This window comes from Mustela lutreola, chromosome 18 (assembly GCF_030435805.1).
Source record: "Mustela lutreola isolate mMusLut2 chromosome 18, mMusLut2.pri, whole genome shotgun sequence".
NCBI classification, from domain to species: domain Eukaryota; kingdom Metazoa; phylum Chordata; class Mammalia; order Carnivora; family Mustelidae; genus Mustela; species Mustela lutreola.
This window is the reverse complement of record NC_081307.1, coordinates 6837873-6862922: the sequence shown is the minus strand read 5'-3', so window position 1 is coordinate 6862922 and position 25050 is coordinate 6837873. Positions and strand designations below refer to the sequence as shown.

At 32.0% G+C, this 25050-nt stretch overlaps 1 protein-coding gene across 4 annotated transcripts in view; it reads left to right on the top strand.

Moving 5' to 3' along the window:
- Window positions 1–25050, top strand: part of ADAM2 (ADAM metallopeptidase domain 2) — a 149092-nt gene that overhangs the window by 90835 nt on the left and 33207 nt on the right. For all 4 annotated transcript variants that reach the window (XR_009349726.1, XR_009349725.1, XM_059156314.1 and 1 more), the window contains exons 12-15: window positions 2554–2734; window positions 6659–6757; window positions 6870–7065; window positions 19508–19613. Coding sequence is in view for 2 of the 4 variants with exons in the window: in XM_059156314.1 (XP_059012297.1) it covers window positions 2554–2734; window positions 6659–6757; window positions 6870–7065; window positions 19508–19613 (582 nt within the window). In the remaining 2 variants the exon portion in view is untranslated. The remainder of the gene's footprint in view (window positions 1–2553; window positions 2735–6658; window positions 6758–6869; window positions 7066–19507; window positions 19614–25050) is intronic.

Here is a 25050-nt window from a genome sequence, read left to right as displayed (position 1 = left end):
TTTTTTTGTCTAGTAGGTTGGTTTAGAAGTATGTCAACTGGGGACACCTGGGTTGCTCAGTGGTTAAGCTTCTGTCTTCAGCTCAGATCTCAATCCCCTGATCCTGGGATCAAACCCCGCATCGAGCCCTGCATTGAGCCCCATATGGGGCTCTGTGTGCTCCACAGAGACTTGCTTCTCCCTCTCCCACTCCCATTGCTTGTGTTCCCTCTCTCGCTGTCTCTCTCTCTGTCAAATAAATAAATAAAATCTTTAAAAAAAATAGAAGTATGTCCATTGATTTTCAAATATTTGTGGATCATCTAGATGCCTTTTTGTTATTAATTTCTTATTGAATATTTATTATTTTAGATGTACATATTTTGAAATTCATTGTGACTTATTTAATAATAGTAATTATTTTTATCCTATTGTTTCCCATTTTTGCTTGATTATCTCCATGCTTTACAAACTTTACAGAGAGTATGTGTTGAAGTGTATTTCTTTTTCAATTAGTAATCAAAATGCTCTAATAACTTCTCCAGAGTTATATTTGAATACAGGGTTTTATTCATTTTATTTCTAATGAGTATTGCTTGTTCTAAAAAAAATGCAGATATTGGACACATGTTTTGCTTATGGATTAAGCAAAAGATGATCTATTCTAGCATTCTCTACCTCACTGTAATTAGAATCCTGCACCTTGCTGTCAATACTTTGCAATTTTGTGGTGAGTGGTGAGAAAAATGAGTGTTTGAAATGTAATTAAAACAACAATGCCCTGATTGAGATCTGTATTTTCGGGGATGGAATTTGTATTTAGATTTGAGTATAAGTTACATAAATCCCAAAGTAATAATGGCTTAAATTAAAAAAAGTTAATTTTATTTTTGGGAATTAGCATTATATTAATTGCACATTTCACTATTAATTTCACATTAATTTATACACAGTGGCTTTCTTATCCAAGATCATCTCATAGTTCATGATGGAAGCTTTAACTATAACAGTTAACAAAAATTGTAGTCATCAATAGAATGAAAGCATGGTTGTCAACATTACTTTCTAGAATTTAAACATACGCTGATTATCTCACATTTATAGACATATACTCCTAACTTTATGAAAGGCTAAGAAATGTAAGGATTGTACAAGGAAGTCCTATATTCAACCGAAAATCAGAAGATCTATTATCAAGGAAAACAGAGAATGGAGAATTGGAATGCCTAACAAATGTTTGCAAAGATTCAAGCTGCAAATAAATTCTCTAGTTGGATATAATTTTGATTAATATTTTCCTTCAGTGACATTGATTTTACTACTAGGAAGTGTATTCCCTATAAACCAGTTACACATAATAAACATATATTACATTGCCTTGTTTTAAGTAATATAATGCTGTATCACTTTTTTTTTTTGCTTTTGCTTTTCGGTATTTAGATAGAAATCATCCGAATTATTTGCAATGTAACAATAAATCCATTATTTGTGCTTATTATAACTGAACAGTATGTTCAACCTGGATGTGACCTCTAAAAAATAATTGGTAATCCATTAAAAATTCCTGATTTGTTCATGAGCCTCATGTATATAACATTTCCCTGTCCTAACCCAAAGGACTATGATTTGAGTCTAGTGCCCTAAAAATCCAGTAACTTCACATTGGCTATATCTGTCATCAAGTTATAAACCTTTCTGAATATAATCTTTTCGTGTGTTAATACTATTCAGAATAATAAAAGTCATAATGTAACAGCAACCAAAGAATGTACTATTTACAACAGATGGCTTCCACCATAGACTCATTTATTTTTAAAAAAGTCATTAAAATCTGTACTCTATGCTAGAGAACAAAGGGATTGGAATGCCTTTTCTCCTGGAGCTAAAAAACTTAGAGAAGATAATGAGCAAATGAATAATATTTTCATTGTTAATAAAGATTTTAAAGAAAAATAAATGTCACTAAAAGAACAAAGAGTAGTAATTTAAAACAAATAATAAAATAAATAATAAAGAGTAGCAAACTTAAAAGAGTAGTATTTTAGATGTGTGCTTAGAAATGTTATCTTGTTATTAAATGTTACTGAATAAAGAATTAGACACTGGGCTCAAGTTTAGGCAATTTAAGTCAGAGAAACAATTATCTGAGCAGTCAGGTATAGGTGTTATTCAAAATGCAGTGCTGAATAAGATCATCTATAAATAAATATAGACAAAAGAAACAAAAAATCCAATCTTTCGTTAACACAGGCTATTATAACATTTTTGAGTCATGAAAAGAAAAAGAAACAAATGAAATAGATGGAGTACTTTCTCAGGTAGGAGCTATAAGAGGAAATAATTTCATGAGTGAGTGTAATATGAGAATAAAATTTTATTATTTCATTGTAACTAAAGATATTTAATATAAGTTCTTGCACAATTGACTTCCTTTGTACAGAAAATAAAAGTTTGACACTAACAAAATTAAGAATTCTGACTCTTGTGGAATGTGATAAAATAGCTTTATTCCAAGTCTTGGCACAATGTATGAAGCAATACTTAATAAAAATCTGATGTTTGATGTATGTTTAGTCATTCCAGGGGTGTGAAGAGCTTTAGTAACTGCAGCATGGAGGATTTTGCGCATTTTATTTCAAACCCGAAGTCCCATTGTCTTCAAAATCAGCCACACTTAGATCCATCATACAAAGCGGCAGTTTGTGGCAATGGAGAAGTAGAACAAGGGGAACAATGTGACTGTGGAAGTGCAGAGGTGAGTACGCATTTGGAAGAATATATAGCAGAATTGCTTGAAAAATTATAAATTTTTACAGTATTATGTGGTCATTTTCCCTCATATGTCAAGCTCACTTTTATATTGTAATAAGCTGATAAGTGCACTTATATATCAGTATATGGATTCAGTGGTTTGTAGATTATCCATACAGGTGATTTTCAAGGTCATTAATTCTCTGAGTTGACCTAAGTTTTACTTTCCTTCTTGAGTGTGTTCTTCCTGAATATAGGCATACCTCAGAGATATAGTGGCTTTGATTCCAGGCCACGATGATAAAGTGAATATCACAATAAATTTTGTTCTCCTGGTACATATAAAAGTTCTGTGTTTATACTATCCTATATTCAATTAAGTGTGAAATAGAATTATGGCTAAAAAACAAGGTTCATATCTTAATTAAAAATACTTTTTTTTTTTTTTTCTAAATACATTTGCTGGTACTTTTTTTTTTTTTTTCTTAAAAAAGTGCTAACCATCATCTGAGGTTTCAGCAAGTTACAGTCGTGCCTTAATGCAGATGTCTGCTGACTGATCAGGCTTGTGGTTATTGAAGATTGGGTGACTGTGGCAGTTTCTAAAATAAGACAACAATGAAGCTCCTTGCATTGATTGATTCTTTCATAAACAGTTTGTAAGCCTCTGATGGTGTTTGATGATGTTTTACTCAAAATAGAACTTTCAAATTGGAGTTAATCCTCTCAAACCCTGTTGCTATTTAATCAACAAATATATGTAATATTCTAAATCTTTTGTTGTCATTTCATTAGTCTTCACATCATCTTCAGTGGGAGTAGTTTCCATCTCAAGAAACCACTTTCTTTGCTAATCTGTTGGAAGCAACTCCTTGTCTATTGAAGTTTTATCATGAGATTTTAGTGATTCAGTCACATCTTCAGGCTTTACTTGTTTTCTTGATATTTCCACTTCTATAATTACTTCTTGCACTGAAGACTTGACACCCTCAAAGTTATTCATGAGGGTTGGAATCAACTTGTTCCAAACTTCTGTTAATGCTTTCTGAATACTTTTCATGGTTCCTAGTATGGTAAGTCCTTTCCACAAAGTTTTCAACTTTGCTCAGGTCCATTAGAGAAATCCTCTGTATTGCAATTATAACCTTTTGAAGTATAAGTTGAAGTTACCCTTGATTGATGGACTGTAGAATGGATGTTGTGTTAGCAATCATAAAAACAACATTAATCTCCTTGTACATCATCTCCACCAGAACTCTTGGGTGACCAGGTGCATTGTAAATAAGCAGTAATATTTTGAAAAGATTCTTTTATTCTGAGCAGGTGTCTCAACAGTGTCTTAAAATATTCACTAAACCTTGGTGTAAACAGACGTGCTGTCATCCAGACTTTGCATTTATAAGGCACAGGCAGAGTAGATCTATGATAATTTTTAAGGGCCCTGGAAATTTTGAAATGGTAAATTAGTATTAACTTCAACTAGCAATCATCAGGTGCATTAATCCCCAACAAGAGACTCAGCCTGTCCTTTGAGCTTTGAAACCAGGCATTACCTTCTCCACCCTGCTTATGAAAGTCCTAGGTGACATCTTTCAATGGAAGGCTATTTTATATACATGGAAAACCTGTTGTTTAGTGTAGCCACCTATATTACTTCTCTTAGTCAATCTTTGAGATAACTTGTTACAGTTTCTACTTTGTTACTTAAATTTACACTCTTATGTGATGGATATAGCTTCTTCCCTTAAACCTCATGAACCAACCTCTGCCAGCTTCAGAGTCTTCTGCGGCCTCCTCACCTCTCTCAGCCTCCATAGAATTGCAAAGAATTGGTTCTTTTCTATGGATGAGGCTTTGGTTTAAGGAAATGTATGGTTGGTTTGATCTTCTATCCAGATCACTAAAACTTTCTCCACATCAGCAATTAAGTCCATTTTGATTCCTTGTGAAGCAAGTATTTTTAATATCCTTCAAGAACTTCTCCTTTGCATTCAAAACTTGGCTTACACTTTAGTGTAAGACTCCTGTCTTTTGGCCTATCTCAGCCTTCAACATGCCTTCCACACAAAGCTTAATAATTTCTAGCTTTTCACTTAAAGTGAGAAACACGAGACTCTTCCTTTAACTTGAACACTTAGAGGTCATTGCAGGGTTATTAATTGGCCATATTTCAATGTTGTTATGTCTCAGGGAATAGGGAGGCCTGAGAAGAGGGAGAAAGAGAAACAGCTCACCAGTGGAACAGTCAGAGCATACACAATTAAGTTTATTGTCTTAAATGGGCATGGTTCATGACACTCCCCAAAATTGCAATAGTAACATCAAAAACCACTCAAAGCAGATCACCATAACAAATATAATAATAAATAAAAAGTTTGGAATACTTCAAGAATTATCAAAATGTGACACAGATACTGTTGGAAAAATGATGCTGATAGACTTGCCTCATGTAGGGTTACCACCTTCAGTTTGTACAAAATGTAATCTCTGCAAAGTGCAGTGAAGTGAAGCACAATAAACTAAGGTATGCTCATATTTCTTCCAAACCTAAGATCTGCTGGCATTCAGGAAAATAGATAGATACAGTTTTCACAAATCAACAAGAAAATGAGGCACACTTGTGGCTTTGAATATTTTAATACAGGTCAATATTTAAGTAAGAAATATTTGGACATACATAACCAATAAAGGCATGTTTTCTAACCCACAAAAGTCTTAGATAAAATTGCTGAATTGGAGGGAAGTGGGAGTTAAAAGGAATGCTGTAATGGAGAGAGATCCTGAGACTCAAGATGGGCATATGGATGTGAAAAAATCAAGACATGAAAGAAGTTTACTGTTCCCTATAGCAGTAGCTAGTCACACATGTGTACATTCCCCAATATAAAAGTGAGCTTTTAGAGTCCTAGTTGGATGATGTGTTTTTAGGAAATTATTTCCCAATACCTACTTGTCTTTTCTTGTTTGGGTCTGAATGGAAATTGAAAATTTCTCGTAAAAATTCACAGTTGTGTATCTTAGCTCTATTAACTGTCATATAATTGAGCTAGTCCCTGTGATATAACTTGATTCTCTGGAATCCCATATAAATAGCAATAACAATGACATTGTTCTGGAAAGAACAAAATAGTTCTGGAAAATACTGCAAATTTAGTTTACCCTAGTAAGTATTATGCTATAATATGATTAATTTTTATTATTTGTTATTTTCTTATTAATAATTTTGTCCAATTAACTTATTCCAAATCCTGGGGAATTCAAAAAGTGTGTGTGTGTGTGTGTGTGTGTGTGTGTGTAAGAATTGTTTCTCTAGCATCTTTTCTTATCTGTTGTTTTTATTAAGCATAATAATTGAATCTTTAAAAACAAAATCACTAGTCATGGATGAATCATAGCATTAACCAAGGCATAATAAGATATAGATAAGTGATATAATGGTGATAATTTCAATCACGTTTAGAAATATCATTTCTAGCTTTTTGTCTTTAGAGTATTAAAAGTAAAGTAAACTTTGGACATCCCATAAAAGTTACAGAATTATTAAAATACAGTAGATTCATAAGAGTTGATTAGGAACTAGTCACTATAATGAAATTGATATATCATAACTTCTGTTTATTTTATGTCTTGTATTTAATTGTCTCTTTGTCTACAAGCACCAGAGAGCTTGATGTTTTGCTTCAGAAAGTTTCAGAAAGTCCTACTACCAATATAGTCAAACCTACTCTAGGGATACACAATATAGCACTGAGTAGTAACTAATAAATATCTGTTACGTAAATCAATAAGTGGCTTTATTTTTCATGTTTGCCAACATGGGATTTAGGCATCTATCTGTATATTATATAATACACTGTTACCATTAAAATATCTATCTAATGCAAGTAAAAATTGGAAGATAGTTCAGAGCATTTGGTTTGCCTTTCAGGATTGTGAAACTCAGGAAAACACATGCTGTAATCCTGCCACATGTACACTGAAAGCTGGCTCAGTGTGTGATACTGGTAAATGCTGTTCAAATTGCCAAGTAAGAGTCTTTTTAAATTTTCTAACTGCCTATGTGAACAAAGTCATCTTCTTAATAATATTTATATGTTCACATTCTGCTTTATTCAATGTCATTTACTTCACCCCATCAGTATTCGGCAATAGGAAAAATATGTAGGCCTCCCACTGATGAATGCGATCTCCCTGAGTTCTGCAATGGATCCTCTGCGATGTGCCAAGACAACTTTTATGCTCAGAATGGGCATCCATGTGGAGATAACCAATGGCTCTGTTTGAATGGAACTTGTATAAGTGGGATAAAACAATGTACAGCTGTATTTGGTGAAGGTATTTATCATAATTTGATTTCCCATATATGTGTTTTTCTGGACACCAAAAAAATAGAAATTGATACATAATTGTGATTTAAAAAAATAATGTGATTTTTTAGTATAAATATTTTAAAGGATTACAGAAAGAAGAAATACTGTAAGAAAAAAATCAGACAAGTTGTCTTTTTTTTTTTTTTAAAGATTTTGTTTATTTATTTAACAGAGTAGGCAGAGAGGCAGGCAGAGAGAGAGAGAGAGAGAGAGCGAAGCAGGCTCCCTGCTGAGCAGAGAGCCCGATGTGGGCCTTGATCCCAAGGACCCTGGGATCATGACCTGAGCCAAAGGCAGAGGCTTTAACCCACTGAGCCACCCAGGGCGCCCCAGACAAGTTGTCTTGAGTTAGAGCTATGAATTGTTTCCACAGAATAATAAAGGGAAACATTCAAAATCCATGGGATCTTCATTTGAGAAGGAAGAAAGCAGACTGGACATAAATTACGTTTTCCTCACTTGCGCCATATTCACAGTTTTCTTAGTAAACATAAAATAAACACATATGGGTATGGACATTAAAGGCCATAAATGTAAGTTGGCATATGAGTGCAATTTAAATCATACATGCAGATACACACAACCAGATACACGCATTTGAACCTGGGAACTGCAAGAAAAGCTTATGAAAATCCCTAAAAGGGGTCATGAAGATCCAGTAACAATGAAATCATTGAAAGATGATGTGCACCAAGGTTGAAAGCAAAAAGGAAAGCCATGGTACAAAATATATTCAGAATCATTTGCTGAAGTAGATGGAGACAGCAGAAATGACAGCAGCATGTTATGTCTCTATCAGGAGAAGCAAGAGCAATTGACAGAGGAAATATTCAGGATACTCATAAAAATAGCTGGGTGGGTAAAACTTTTCTTAATGGTAACAGGTAAATGCCTACTCTAATTTCTGTGTAAAAAGGAGTTGCAAAGTGTTTATCAACTCCCAAAATACATATAGAATGAATATTGATTTGGAGAAAGGCAACACAAAGATACAAGAAAAGAAACATATAATGGTGAAGTGCTCTCCCAAGGAACTGGGTGATTTGAACTACAAAGAAAATTTTGAAGAAAGATATCTCTATCTCTCCATCTCTCCCTTAATTATCTTCTGTCATCTATCATTTATCTATTATCTATCTATCTAATCTGTCATCTAATATATCATCTATCAGTTATCATCTAGATCTACCTATCTCTTATCTATCTCTATCATCTGTATCTTTTCTTTTCTTTTTTTTTTTTAAGATTTCTATTTATTTATTTGACAGACAGAGATCACAATTAGGCAGAGAAGCAGGCAGAGAGAGAGGAGGAAGCAGGCTCCCTGCTGAGCAGAGAGCCCAATGCAGGGCTTGATCCCAGGACCCTGGGATCATGACCTGAGCCAAAGGCTGAGGCTTTAACCCACTGAGCCACCCAGGTGCCCCCATCTCTATCTTTCATCTACATGATCTATCTATATCTACCTATACATATATATAGATAAATAGAAAAAGAAAGAAAGAGAAAGGAAAAGAAAATCCTGATTTGAAAGGTATACTTGTTAAAATGTAAAAATAAGCATATTGTTTAGATCATTGAAATGGTAGAACTTAAGATGGCAGGTAGAATTGCAAATTTCACCCAATGTTAAATAGGTAGATACTCAAAAAAAATATGAAAGCACACATTTGAACACCTGTAATTTGCTTTCTAAATTTATTTCTGTAGAAACTGGTTGTGAATGATGTCTAAAAAAAAGGGATTCTAAGCCAGGAGATGGAAGAATTAAATGAGAAGAAATAATCATCATAGAAATTAGCAGAATTCATTTTTTTGGCTAATGTACACATCTCTTAAAATTTATATATTTTAAAATATAAAGAATAGTATGAAATGGAGATATTAATATGTCAAAAATGCTAAACTCTAGAAGAAGAATAATAGAAAAAATAGTTTCACCAAGGGAAAAAAAAACCTGAAACAAAACTCAATTATTCCAATAAAATGTAGCATAAAGTGGAATTAAAAATCGGCATAAGTCAAGTATTAATTTTATAATTTAAGACAGCTATAATAAGAATAAGGTGAAACTGCAAGCTCATAAAGGAGAAAAACGAAAACAATAAAAATACATGATTAATTCCAAAGATGATAAGAATAGAGTTTAAAAAGGACATAAGACAATAAATTCTAAGGCAGCTAATTTACATTTAAATATTTAGCTGTTACATTAAATCAAAAACCTGTATTAAATAATGAATTTAGGGAAAGTTTTTAGCAAGTAGTGACATGTAACTGTGAGAAGATAACTAGAAAAATTAAGATATATTTTATTGGTCTATTATAAAAAGCATTAGACTATAATAAAACCAAAGCCAACTAATTGTTTATAACAGGAGAGAAATTTTGCACATTTCATTTATGTTAGACAGTTGTTTTTCCTAGAGACTTTGGAGATTTTGAAAGTTGAAGATCAAGCTTGGATTAGGCAGAGATCTTCTAATAGAAAGAAAAAAAGAAAAATTTTAGCAGTTAATTTTAGGGGACTGGGGCGCCTGGGTGGCTCAAGGGGTTAAAGCCTCTGCCTTTGGCTCAGGTCATGATCCCAGGGTCCTGGGATCGAGCCCCATATCGGGCTCTCTACTCAGCAGGGAGCCTGCTTCCTCCTCTCTCTGCCTGTCTCTCTGCCTACTTGTGATCTCTGTCAAATAAATAAATAAAACTTAAAAAAAAAATTTAAGGGGACTATCAAAACCATAGAAAATCTTTTCTATGAGACATTTTTGAAGCTCTGAAGCTGCTCAACAATTTGGTTAACCAGGTTAAGAACATTAAAAAAGCATTATGAATTTCCCTGCAGTCACAAGATAATCAAAGACCAAATGGTAGAAGAAGCTTGCTCCAGAAAATCTTAGTCTTCTGAAAGATTTCACTACAGTTTGAAGTGCCTATGTTAGTAGGCTAGAAAGCTATTCTGAGATTCTCTAAATGGTAAGAATTTATCTTAGGCAGACTTACAGTGAAAACAAATATTGATAAGGCTTTAAATCAGTAGCTTACATGGGTCACACCAAAGACAATGAAGCAGATCCAGAAAAAAAATGTACATCAGACCTGGCCCATTTAATTGCCTGATTAGATTTCAGCGATCATTACCTCACCAGATCTGCCTAACTCAGTAAAGTGTCATTAAGAAGATAAAATAGATAACAGAAAGCAGCAATATTTAAAGAGATAAAACCAATAATTTTCAAGATGAAAGTTAATCCCACAAATTCAAGATGCTCTATGAATCTTAAGAAGAATGTCTTTAAAGAAAAAACACATAAAGAAGTCATAGCAAAACTACAAAAAATGAAAAGATGAAAATAAAACATCTAGAGTGGGAGAAAAAGACACAATAACTTTTAAAAAGCAAGTGTGAGTCAGATTTCTTGTCAACAATTACAGAAGCCAGATGACAAAGACACTTCTAAAGAACTAAAAGAAAATATTTGCCCACCCAGAATTCTGTAATGAGCAAAAATACAAAATCTTTTAATAAATGTGCTTGAACAAGTATATGTTCACAGGCAAAAGAATGAATTTGAACCCTTACCTCATACCAAACAGAAAAATTAACTTAAAATGTATTGTAGACCTAAATGTAAGAGCTAAAGCTATAAAACTTTTAGAAAAAAAATATGCATAAATCTTAGTGATCTTGGGTTAGGCAATGTTTTCTTAGGTAAGGTACCCAGAGCACAAGTGATTAAAGAAAAAGGAATCATTTGGACTTCAGAAATTTAAAGAACTTTTGTTCTTCAAGGAAAATCTCCAAGGAAATGTAAAAACAGCTCAAGGAATGGGAGAATATATTTGGAAACAATATTTTTAATACGGACACATATAGAATACATAAACATTCAATTCAACAATAAAAAAGATAATGTAGTTTAACAAATAAGGAAAAAAATTGAATAGGCATTACTGGAAAAAAAGATAGTCACTAAGATATGCTATAATTAAAAGACAATAGCAATTTTTGTGAGGTTATGGCAAGATCCGAACTCATGAATTGCTAGATAGAAAATGGTACAGTTGCTTTAGAAAGCAATTTGGGAGTTCCTCAAAATGTTGAACATAACCATTTAATCCTTGATGTGTGTACCCAAGAGAACTGAAAACATGTCCCCACAAAACCTTAAGTACATTGGGGAGGGTATGTGATTTAGTGAGTGCTGTGAAGTGTGTAAACCTGGTGATTCACAGACCTGTACCCCTGGGGATAAAAATATATGTTTATAAAAAATAAAAAATTAAAAAAAAAAATAAATAAATAAATAAATAAATAAATAAAGAAAAAAAAAAAAAAAAAAAAAAAAAAAAAAAAAAAAAAACCTTAAGTACAAATGCTCATCATACCATTATTCATAATAGCCAAAATGTAGAAACAACCCAAATGTCCATCAACTGATGAATGAGCGAACAAAATGCAGAATTTTACTTAGTTAATAAAAATGAGGTGATGATATTTACCAAATATGAATAAATATCGAAAACCTACACCAAGCTAAGAGAGCAGGTCACAAAAGACCACAGATTCTGATTCCAACTATATTTAACTTACAGAATAGGCAAATATATAAAGACAGAAAGTAAATTAATTGTTGCCTGAGGCTAAGGGAGGGAAGGAGAGCATATATGTAATTGTGTGTGTGTTGTTTGACATATATCCAGTTTAATACTACTGCCTATTGATGATCAATCACCTTTACTAACCAATTTAATACTCTTGAATGCACAGCCATGCAGGTATCTACTAAAAATTGTCTGGTTGATTGGTTGGTTGTTTTTAAACCCAAAACTGTCAGTGTTTCTCATGCCTTTGGTCAATTTTTCTCTATCTTGCCAATCTTACGCTATTTTAATTTATCTCCCTTTATAATTATTTTAATATCTTAAAAATAAGCCATATTAGCTTTTGTATCTTCTTCATACATGTTGACATGACTTTCCTTAAGAACAGATTAATGAATTTAAGAACCAGATTAATATGTTAACTCATGCTTAAGTTTAGTTGAATTGATATCCATGTTTGAAGTGGTATCTTGTGGTATTGATTTGAATTTACCTGAAGACTAGTGATGAACATTTTTTTCATGTACTTATTGACCATTTGTATCTTGTTTGGAGAAATATCTATTTATATCCTTTAGCCATTTATTTTAATTAGTTTTTTTTTTATTATTGAGTTGTAATAGTTCTTTATATAATCTATATTCAGTTTATTGTTAAATTCATGTTTTGCAAATCTTGTATTTTGTTGTATATATTATGTCATCATTTTCCTGATAGCCACCTTTGAAATGCAAAGTTTTAATTCCGGTGGGGTTCAAATTATCTATTTTTTTGTGTGTGTCTGCTTGTGATTTTGGTGTTACAAGCAAGAAAGCATTGATTAATCCAAGATCCTGACTTACTCCCTCACCCCTCTTTTTCCTCTGGGGTTTTTATATGTTTTCCTCTTAAATTTGGGTCTAGAATCCATTTTGCTAACTTCTATATGGTATGAAAAATGGTTCCTACCTAATTCTTTAGCATGCAGATATCCAATTGTTTCAGCATCACTGTTGAAAAGATGATTATTCCCCCATTTAATTGACTTGGCATCTCTGCTGAAAAATACCTTGATTGAAAATATAAGGGTTTATTTCTGGGCAAAGTCCACTCTATTGATCTACATATGTATATGCTTATGTCAGTTGCACACTGTCTTGATTACTTTAGGTTTGTAGTTTAGAAATCAAGGATGTGAGCACTCCAACTTTTTTTCTTTTTAAGATTGTCTTGGATATCTTAGATCTCCCACATTTCTTGAATTTTGAAATCAACTCTCAATTTCTGCAAAAAAAGTCTGCTGTGGAATTTTGATAGTAATTTTGTGTTGAATTTGTACGTCAATTTGAGGTATAATGTTACATCAACTATATTAAGGTTTCCAATCCATAAACATAAAATGTCTTTACAATATTTATATCTTATTTAGTTAATTGCAATTAAATGTTTTATAGTTTTATAATTATCAGTATACAAGCTCTATACTTCTTCTGTTAAATATATTTCTTGATATTCTTTTGATGCTATTATAAATAGGATTTTTAAAAATTTCATTGTTTATTACTAGTATATAGATATCAATTGATTTTGAATATTGAACCTTTATCCTGCAACATTGCTAAAGATCTTTGTAGTTTTAGTATTTTTAGCAGATTCCTAGAACTTCTATATATCAGAAAATGTTGTAGGAAATGGATATATTTTAATTTCTTAATTTACAATCTATATGCCTTCTGATTTTTCTTCTTGGATATTTTTCCTGATTAGTACTTGCAATACAATACTGAGTAGAAGTACTCATCGTGTATATTCTGACTTGTTCCCTATCTTACAGATTGAGCATTGAGTTTTCATTATTAAGGATGATGTTAACTACAGTTTTTCATAATCCTCTTTATTAGGTTAAGGAAGTTCCACTTCTGTTAATCACTAAGTTTTTTTTTTTTTTAATCAATAAATAAATGTTAGGTTTTCCTGTTCTTTTCTGTGTTTCTTGAAATGATCATTTTTTTTTCATCTTCTAGTTTATTACAGTACATTACACTGCTTAATTTCCGGCCTTGCATTTCTGGAAAAAAATACCACTTGGTCATGGCATATTACCTATATATATATATATATATATGTATATATATATATATATATATGTATATATATATATATATATGGATTGTTGGTTTATACTTGAATGTTTTTTTCATTGTGACAAAACTAAATAACATAAAAGCACTTTTACTATTTTTAAGTGTGCAGTTCAGTGTCATTAATGTATTCATGTTACTTTACAAACATTACCATCATCCATCCCCAGAAATTTTTCAATTTTCCAAACTGAAACTCTATATTTATTAAAGTTGGCTTCACTGTCGATTTTCATGTAAAAATCTTTTTAAAATTTTGATCTATATTTTGTTTTCTTGCCTGGGCTTTTGGCATCATATCCAAGAAATAATTGCCAAATCCAATGTCAAAAAACATTTCCTCTATATTTTCTTCTAAGTATTGTACAGTTTTTAGTATTATGCCTAGAGAAGTTGAATAATTATGTTGTATAACTGCAAGTAATTTAACATTGTGTGTCAACTATACATACAAAAAATATTTTACAGTGTTTATTTAAATTCCAGTTACTTAACGTACAGTGAAATATTAGTTTCAGGTGTACAATTTAGTGATTCGACACTTACATATAACACCCAGTGCTTATCTAATCTCCTTAATCTCCATCATTTTTAAAGAATAATTGTAGCTCTTACATTTATATCTAATCCATTTTTGTTAATTTTAGAATATCATGTAGGTAAGCATTTCACTTCATTCTTTTGCATGTGTATATACAGCTTTCTTAACACCAATTGTTGAAAAGACTGTCTTTTCCAATTGAATGGTTTGGGTGCCTATCTCAAAAATTATTAGCATATATGGAAGGATTTACTTCTGGGGTCTCTATTAGTGTATAAATATCTGTCTTTGTGTTAATATGCAAATACACATTGTTTTGAATACTGTAGCTTTTGTGGTAAGGTTTGAAATCAGGAAGTATAAAACCTCTAAGTTTGTTATTCATTTTCAAGATTGTTTTTTGTATTTGAGGCACTTGAGATTCCATACAGATTTTAAGATGGACTTTTCTATTTCTGCAGAGACATGTTGGTATTTTGATAAGGTTTGCTTTGGAACAGTAGGTCAGTTTGGGTGATATTGCCATCTTAAATAGTTTATCTTCCAAGCCATAAACATGGGATAACCTTCCACTTGTTGGTGTGTTTCCTTTAATTTTCTTTGGCAACATCTTGTGGGTTTCATTTTACAATTCTTTTCTAGTTAATTTTATTTGTAAGTATTTTTTCTTTTGATACATTGATAAATCAAATATTTTACTTAATTTCCTTTTGAGACTTTCCATTGCTGATGTATAAAAATACAAATGATTTTCATGTGTTAATTTTTTATCCTGAAACTTTGCTGAATTTATTAGTTGTGTGTGTCTATGTGTATATGTGTAAAATCCTTAGGTTTTTCTATCTATATGAAATCATGGGAACTGTGAAGAGAGATAATTTTACTTTTTCTGTTCCAATTTATGTGTTTGTTATTTCTTTTATTTGCTCTTGCTCTAGACTAGGACTTCTACTACATTAAATAAGTAACAAAATCTTACATCCTTGTGTTGCTCCTTGTTGGAGGAAAGGGTTTCACTTTTTCACCATTGAGTGTTGTGTTGTGTTTTTCATAGATGGTCTTTATTATATTGAATATTATATTTCTTTCTACTTCTAGTTGAAGTGTTTTTTATCATTAAAATGTATTGAATTTTATTTATTTATTTTTTTGCATCAATTGGCATGATCCTGTGTTTCCTGCCCCCCCAGCCCACTTATCCTGCTATTTTGGTGTATAACATTGACTTTTTTTGGTATATTGAATCATCCTTGTATTACAGGAAAATATCTCACTTGGTAAATGAAGTATAATGCTTTTGTTTTTTATTTTCTAAAAATAATTTAAAAGATTTTATTTATTATATAGAGAGAGCACAAACAGGGGGAGTTGGCAGAGGGTGAGGGAGAAGCAGGCTCTCTGACATAGGGCTCGGTCCCAGGACACTAGTATCATGACCTGAGTCAAAGACAGATGCTTAACTGACTGAGCCACCCAGGCACCCTGAAGTATAAGGCTTTTAATATGCTTTAAAATCCAGTTTACTAGCATTTTGTTGAGGTTTTTAAGTCACTCTCCATAAAGGGCATTAATCTTTGGGTTTTTAAAAAACATTTTTATTTAAATTTCAGTTAACACACAGTATAATATATTAGTTTCAGGTGCACAACATAGTGACTCAACATTTCCATGCAATAACCAGTGGTCATCACAAATGTGCTCCCTAATCCCCATCGCCTATTTAACCTGTCCACCTCCCCACATCCCCTCTGGGAGCCATCAGTTTGTTTTCTATAGTTAAGAGTCTGCTTCTTTGCTTTCCTCTCTTCCCCCACGCCCACCATGTTCACTTGTTTTGTTTCTTAAATTCCATAGATTTTTTGAAGTTTTTATGTCTATATTTGTGAGAGATACTGTTTTAATTTTTTTTCTTTTTTGAAATGGCTTGAGTTGTTTTGATAAGTCATAGTGAATGATGTAATTCATTATTCATATTTTGGGAAAGAATCTGTAATGTATCAGTTGTCTGAAAATTTTGCAGTATTTACCAATGAAGTCATCTGCACTCAGCCTTTTCATTGCAGGAGATTTCCTGATTAATAATTCAAATTCATCAGCTTTGTTGATTTTCTCAAAGAACAAAATTTTGGTTTCATTGATTTTCTGTCATTTGTTTTTTATGTTATTGTTTTCTGCTATAATTCCTATTATTTCTTTCCTTCTGTTTAGAATTCTTTGTTTAGTATCTTAAGATGGAATTCTAGGTTATAAATTTGAAATATTCTTTCCTATTTTCAACATCTACCGATATCAATTTCTAAATGCTGCTTTCAATGTTTCTCATAAATTTTTGTATGTCATGTTTTTATTCCTATTCATTTTGAAATATTTTCTAATTTCCCATGAGATTTGTTTCTTTGGTGCTATGGTTATTTAGGAGTGTGTTTTTAAATAAATTGTCATGTTTGTACATTCCCTAATGCACTTTTATTATTGATTTTTAACTGAATTCCATGATATTCAGAGAACATAATTCATATGATTTCAGTCCTTTTCAATTTCTTTAACTGCCTTGGTCTCACATATGCATGGAGAAGAATATGTATCTTGCTATTGTTGGATAGAATGTTTTACAGATTATGTTAGGTCTAGTTCATTTTTAGTGTTCTAATTTTTTATTTCCTTACTGATCTATTTGTTCTGTCCATTACTGAAAGTTGACAGAAATCTGGCTTTATTTTTGTTTATTCCTTCTGCCAGTTTTTATTTTGTAGATTTTGGAGCTTTTTTCTTAGGGGAAATGTTTAAACTAATATTTTCTTCACAGATTGATTCTCTTATCATTGTAAAAATTTTTTGATTGTCTTTAGTAATTTTTTTTGTTTGTTTGTTTAGTGCATTTTTGTGATGTTGGTATAGGCACTCCAGCTTTCTTTGTGTTATTGCTCTGGGTTTTATATTTCTTAGTGATTGTGGATCACTATGTCAGGGGTGACATCTGTGCCTCAGCCTCTTCTACCAAATTCTAAGAGGGTTTTTTCTCCTTTGCCCAGTGTGTATGAGTTGCTCAATTAGTTTTTAGTGTTTTTGAGATGAAATTTTTCCATGTGGAGCTGAAGATCTGGTGTGCCCATGGAAGAGGTTGAGTTCAGAATCTTCCTACCTTGCCATCTTGAATTAGAAACCTTATCTCCATTAGCATTTTAAAGATGTTCCTCTGTTGTCATATGGTTTCCAAATTTTCTAAAGAAAATCTGTCAAATTGTGTCTCTTTTTTCTGAACCATCAGGATTTTCCCTGTGGGTTTTTTTTTTTTTTTTAACCAATCTTCATACTATGTTTGGATGTGTGTGCTTAATTCTTCTTAATGTTTTGTGAGTTTCTTGGAACTCTGGTGTAAATACTATATTATTATATAGATTTTCTTAAAATTTTAATTTGTATTTAATTATCTCTCCATGAAATTAATTCAATATATTTATTTTTGATACTTGTCTTGCATATTTATATCTTTGTAATTAATTTTCATATATATGTATCATTGTTCTCTTTCTCCACTATTTTAATGTAGGTAGATATCTTTATCTTATTTTTTTCTTGAATGATAAAGACACATTTCTAGTTAACTTTTTTGATTTTTTTCAATTTTTGCCTTTTTGAATGCCTGCATTCATTCTAAAATGCTTTTTGCATGGATACTATTATTATCCATCTTTTTCTTCTGTTAAGTGTATGAAATGAGAGTGTAATCACTTTAATTATATCAGAAACTGATATGTATTATGCTTTGGTTAGAGTTTAAATAAAGTTCAGTCTGTCTAGTTCACTGTTGTTTCTATGGCATAACTCTTCCGGGTTTTCAACTGAGAGTTGTTACATTTCCTGAGACTCTTTCCCTTAGCAGATACATAACCACAACTCAGAAATGGCAGAAAAATCCACACTGCTTTATGGAAGTCATCTCCTTATATTTTATTTTGTTATTTTTTTAACATTTTTATTTAAAATCAATTAATTAACATATAGTGTATTAGCAGTCTCAGAGGTAGAGTTTAGTGATTCATCAGTTGCATGTAACACCCAGTGCTCATTTTATCAAGTGCCCTCCTTAGTCCCCATCACCCACTTACCCCATTCCCCCATTGATCTCCCCTCCAGGAAGCCTCAGTTTGTTTCCTATAGTTAAGAATCTCTTATGGCTTAATCTCCTGTTCTTCACATGTTTAGAAGCAGAAAAAAACTTTGAGGGGATAATAAACTATATGTTGAGACTCCTTGGATCTTCAATTTTCTTACTATAGCTATAAAGGTCTTTCAACTTTGGCTTATTTTTATGTCTACCATCAATGGCCTGGTTCATTAGCTAAACATATAATTATGACTTCTCACACATAACTAGGTTTGCAAATGACCTCCGGGATAAAATGAAGCGCTTATTTTCAGTTCAAGAGACTGTAGGAGTTTCAGCTGAGATCCTGATGTATCTATTGTGATCCTCTTAGGTGTGCTGTTTTTCTTCAGCACCACAATGCAGTGGTTAAATCTTTCTATCAGAGATTTTTGGGATAATCTTTCAACTACAATAGAACTAATGGAAGTTAAAAGAAATAAACTGCTCTTTAAGTAGGTTAGTTCTTCTGAGAATTGAACAAATCATGTACGTGGATTGGATAGTGAATATAAAAATTATGACTCCCCAAGATTTTTTGGTCTGAGGAAAATATGATGAAAAAAATAAGATATTAATTTCATAGTTTGACTTGAAAAGGCATTTATGCAAAATAGGTTCTTGATCAATAAATCAATTTTTAGATCAATTTTTAGTTTCTTATACATTTATAGATATCTAGACTTACTAAAAATGAGCAAAATAAACTGCACACCATGGTTAAATTTAAGATATCTTTTTGGATAGTAGACAAGAGTGCTTTCAATTTATGAGACTGATGAGTTACCTACTGTACTAACGAGGCAACTTGCTTTCAATTTTTAAATATTTAATTGAAATGATTTTGTGTAATCTTAAATCTAATTTTGTTTTCAACATATTAAGGTCATATTTTCTATAATAAATTGTGAACAATTTCAGAATTTCAAATATACTAATAAATTAATTTAAATTAATATAAGCTTAATATGGCTAACCACACTCTTTTTTTTTTCAGAGTCGGAATTTGCTCCTGAAGAGTGTTATACTCATCTTAATTCTAAGGCTGATATATCTGGGAACTGTGGTTCAACTCCTTCAGGATACATACAGTGTAAAACTCAGTAAGCTTTAAGAAATTTAACTGAGAAATTCTATTTATTGCTTTAAATTAGAAAATAGCACAAGATAATTAAGCATATGGGTAGTCAGAATATTACTTGATCAAAAAGTGAGACGATAAATCATAAATGTCTTTAATGTAGAATATTTGTACTGCTCCTTCCCATATAGTCACTTATCCCTTATACCTTCCCACTTCGTGTTTGATTTATATTGGTGCACTGAAAACATTGGTTAAGTGGACGTAACCAATTAAAACTTAAAATTCTTATTTTGCATACTGTCACTTTAATTTTACAAAAGATGAGCATTCTTACAGTGATTAAATGGAAATGCATGAATTTTTACTATCCAGTAAGTAAAGCACTAGGTTTAAAACATGTGCTCTATAGCCATACATCTTTGTTTCAAATACTAATCCCACTGCTTACCTTCTTGTGTGATAATGTACATCATTTTTCTGATATGTAAAATATGAATATTAATTCCACTAACACCATTGGGCTAATGCCAGTATGGAATTTAGATACTCTATTGAAAATATTTAGAGTGGGACTGACACCCAGTATGCACTGTAGGAGAGTTAATTATTAAATCTTATAATTAATATATATATATATTAGATCTAGAATGTTACTGTTTTTATAATATTTTATTTTGATATGATTTCAAAATTGGTTTGATAGTAAAAGTTCTGTAAAACACTTCCAGTTTGCATGAATAGTACAGATTCCCCATATATTTTTTTTTTTTTTTTTTTATAATTTTTTTATTTTTTATAAACATATATTTTTATCCCCAGGGGTACAGGTCTGTGAATCACCAGGTTTACACACTTCACAGCACTCACCAAATCACATGCCCTCCCCAATGTCCATAATCCCAACCCCTTCTCCCAAACCCCCTCCCCTCGGCAACCCTCAGTTTGTTTTGTGAGATTAAGAGTCACTTATGGTTTGTCTCCCTCCCAATCCCATCTTGTTTCATTTATTCTTCTTCTACCCACTTAAGCCTCCATGTTGCATCACCACTTCCTCATATCAGGGAGATTCCCCATATATTTTTATCCAGGTTTACCAATTGTTTATTTTCTCCATTTGTTTTATTTATCCTTCTGTTTTTTCCAACTTTCCTCTTATGTCATCAAAATGATTTTCCTAAACCATTTGAAAGAATATTGAAAACTATCCTCCTTTACCTCTAAATAAATCATGTGTCTTTCCTGAGAATAAAGATATTTTCTTACATAACTATATTGTAGCTATAAAACATGGTTCGTATTAAAACTTCTTTCATTGTCTCAGTAAAATATTTAGACTTATTTTGCCTTTTTCAGGAACTAATCCAGTCATATATTTGCATTTAGTCATAATGTATTTTTAAGCTTTAATCTAGAATTTTTTTTGTTGTTTTAATTTTTTTCTTTTCCATGGTTCTTTTTTTTTTTTTTTTTTAATGCTATGGAGTAATTGTTTTAAAGATTTCCCTCAATTTGGTTTTGATGGATATTTTTCATAATTAAACTCAAATTAAGCATTTTGTCATTCTTACTACTGAAGTGATGTATGTCTTGGTGCAATTTTTAAAGGGTACATGACATTTTTTCTCAATCTTAGATATTTTAGGTTAAATTATATTGAGACCATGGACATACTCTGTTCCCTTTCAAACTTAGACTCACTAGGTTTAAAATCCATTGCTGATTTCTAACTCCATTATTGACTCTGCCTTTAAATTAGAAATGTACTGTAGGAAGTATTCCCTTCACTATATTTATTTATTTGTTTATGTATTTATTTATGTCAGTTCAGACTCAGCAATTGTTATTTTATTCAATAGCATAGAATACATTATTATTATTACTTATTTAAATTCTTTTTCAAATGTATCAATTTGGCTACTGAGAGTCTCTTATTTGGCCACAGTGTTCTCATTTTCAAAAGTGTATATGATTCTTCAAGAACTTCCACATTTTTCTAGCACAAAGTGTTCTAAGCTCCTGTTTTACCCCTATTCTGGATTCAGCTATTTATCCAAGTAGCTCATATACCTTTGAGTAGAGAAGAATATTTAAAAAATAAATATTTGGACACCAGTGTGCTTATTTCCTCTGTCTTTCATTACCTCTAAGCCTTCTTAGTCAACAGAGCTAGAACATACATGTAATATATGCACATACATGTATCACACAATTATATGTTCATGTATCTCTGTATTTAAAACATGAACTCAAAGAAATAATTTTATTTTTGATTAAACACCACAAAGTACTTATAATCTTATATATGAATAAGCAAGACTGGAGAGAAGTTAAAGTTGTAACTGATAATGAGTAACAGTCACTCATATTAGTTAGCTAAGAGGGATGTTTGGTAGTTTTGTTGTTTGGGCAACATTTATAGCTTGTCTCTCCATATTCAAGACAGAACTTATGGAACAGATTTGTCTTTTTCTTGATCCTTTATGGTCACAGAGTGACGTGGCTTAAAGTTAATATTCCCAAAATTGCTTATATTCAACAGTTACTCATGATGATCTAGCTATAAGTGCAAGTCAGTCTCTAACAGCTCTCATGTCTTGCTGTTAATACTTACACCTGAATGTCAAAAGCTGTTTTCTCTTTTCCATTTTCCTTTTTTGCCCCAAAGCAGAAAAGTTCAGGCCATAGGAAATTGCTCTAAGATATCTCTATTTTCATCATTGCTAAGATTTTGCTGATTAGGATGTTATTTTTAGAACATGTTGTATATATTTTTTGGTCTTTGTCTCCCTTCCCACTTTTGGTGCAGGACAATTTGTTGAATCCTCTGATATATCAGTGGGTGTGTGGCATTTGAGACCTCCAAAACTATTCATAAGCCAAATAAAAATTTTATGGTATAACATCTACTATAAATAGATGTTCACATTATCCACCAGAGAAGAATGTGAGATTTCATTAAAATACTGCATATACCTTAAAAAACATAGTGATAACTCTACAAGATATAATTCATCTACTTTTGTTAATCTAACTTAAGCTCTTAAAATCTTAATTTTTTAAGTTTTTATTTAAATTCTAGTAAACATACAGTATATTAGTTTTCGGTATACAGTTTAGTGATTCAACCATATATACAACACCTGATGCTCATCACAAGAGCACTCCTTAATCCCCATCACGTATTTAACCCATCTCCCTCCACCCACCTCTCCTCTGGTAACCATCACTTTCTTCTATAATTAAGAGTCTGTTTCTTGGTTTCTCTCTCTCTCTCTCTCTCCTTTCCCCTATACTCATATGCTTTGCTTCTTAATTTGCATATATACGTTAAATCATATGGTCTTTGTCTTTTGCTGATTGACTTCTTTCACCTAGCCCAATACTCTAGCTTGATCCACATCATTGCTAATGACAAGATTTCATTCTTTCTTATGGCTTAGTAATATTTTCCATTATATACAGATATCACTTATTCTTTACCCATTCATTAGTCAGTGGATCTTATACCATTTCCATGGTTTGGCTACTGTAGGTAATGCTGTTGACAACATAGGGGTGCAAGCATGCCTTCAAATCAGTATTTTTTGTATCCTTAGGGTAAATACGAAATAGTGCAGTTGCTGGATCATAACTTAACTTTTTGAGGAACTTCTACACTGTTTTCCGGAGGCTTGTACCAGTCTGCATTCCCACCAACAGTGCAAGAGGTTCCCCTTTCTACATATCCTCACCATAACCCATTATTTCTTGGGTAATTGACTTTAGCCATTCTGACAGATATGAGGTGACATCTCACTGTATTTCCTTGATGATCAGTGATGTGGAGCATCTTTTCACATGTTTGTTAGCCATCTATATGTCCTCTTTGGAAAAATGTTTATTCGTGTCTTCTGTCCATTTCTTAACTGGTTTATTTGTTTTTTGAGTGTTGAGTTATATCAGTCCTTTATATATTTTGGATACTAACCCTTTATGGATATATGCAAATATTTTTTCCCATTCTGCAGGTTGCCTTTTAGTTTTGTTGATGGTTTCCTTCACTAGGCAGAAGCCTCCATAGTTTGTTTTTTGTTTTTGTTTTTGTTTTGTATTGTTTTGATTTTGTTCCCCTTGCTCAGGAGACATATGTAGTTAGAGGTTGCTATAGTCAGTGTCAAAGAGGTTACCACCTATTTTCTTCTCAGGATTTTTATATTCCTGTCTCACATTTAGGTTTTTCAACCACTTTGTATTTTTGTGTATCATGTAAGAAAATGGTCCACTTTCATTTATCTGCATGTTGCTGTCCAGTTTTCCCCAACACCATTCCTTAACAAAACTGTCTTTTTCCCATTGGATATTCCTTCCTGCTTTGTTGAAGATTAATTGATCATGTAGTTGTGGGTTCATTTCTGGGTTTCTATTCTGTTTTATTGATTTATGTATGTATTTTTGTGCCAGTACCGTACTGTTTTGATTACTACAGCTTCATAATATAATTTGAAGTCCAGGATTGTGATGCATCCTGCTTTTCTCTTTCAAGTTTGCTTAGGCTATTTGGGGTCTTTTGTGATTCCATACCGATTTTAGGATTGTTTGTTCTAGTTCTGTGAAAAATGCTGATGGTATTTTGATAGAGATTGCATTGAATGTGTAGATTGCTTTGGGTAATATGGACATTTTAACAATATTTGTTCTTCCAATCCATGAGCATGGAATAACTTTCTTTGTGTCATCTTTAATTTCTTTCATCAGTGTTTATATTATAGTTTTAGAGTATAGACCTTTTACCTCTTTGTTTAGGATTATTCCTAGGTTTATTATTATTAGGTTTATTCCTGTTATTGTTTTTGGTGCAATTTATACGGGATTGATTCCTTAATTTCTTAATTTCTTTTTCTGCTGCTTCATTATTTTTGTATAGAAATGTGGGGGTGCCTGGGTGGCTCAGTGGGGTTAAGCTGCTGCCTTCAGCTCAGGTCATGATCTCAGGGTCCTAGGATCGAGTCCCACGTCGGGCTCTCTGCTCAGCAGGGAGCTTGCTTCCCTCTCTCTCTCTGCCTGCCTCTCTATCTACTTGTGATCTCTCTCTGTAGAATAAATAAATAAAATCTAAAAAAAAAATAGAAATGTGACAGATTTCTGTACCTTGATTTTGTATCATGTGATTTTACTGAATTTGTGTATTGGAACTATCAGTTTTTTGGAGTCTCTGGTCTTTTCTATACATCATCATGTCATCCGCAAATAGTTAAAGTTTTATTTCTTCCTTGCTGATTTAGATGCCTTTTCTTTGTTTCTCTCTCTCGCTTGCTCTTTCATTTCTTTTCTTCTTCTCCTTCTTCTATGCTCTGATTGCTGTGGCTGGGCTTCCAGTACTACATCAAATAACTGTGTTGAGAGTGGACATGCCTGTTTTGTTCCTGACTGTAGAAAAGAAAAGGTCTTAGTTTTTCCCCATTGAGGATTTTATTAAC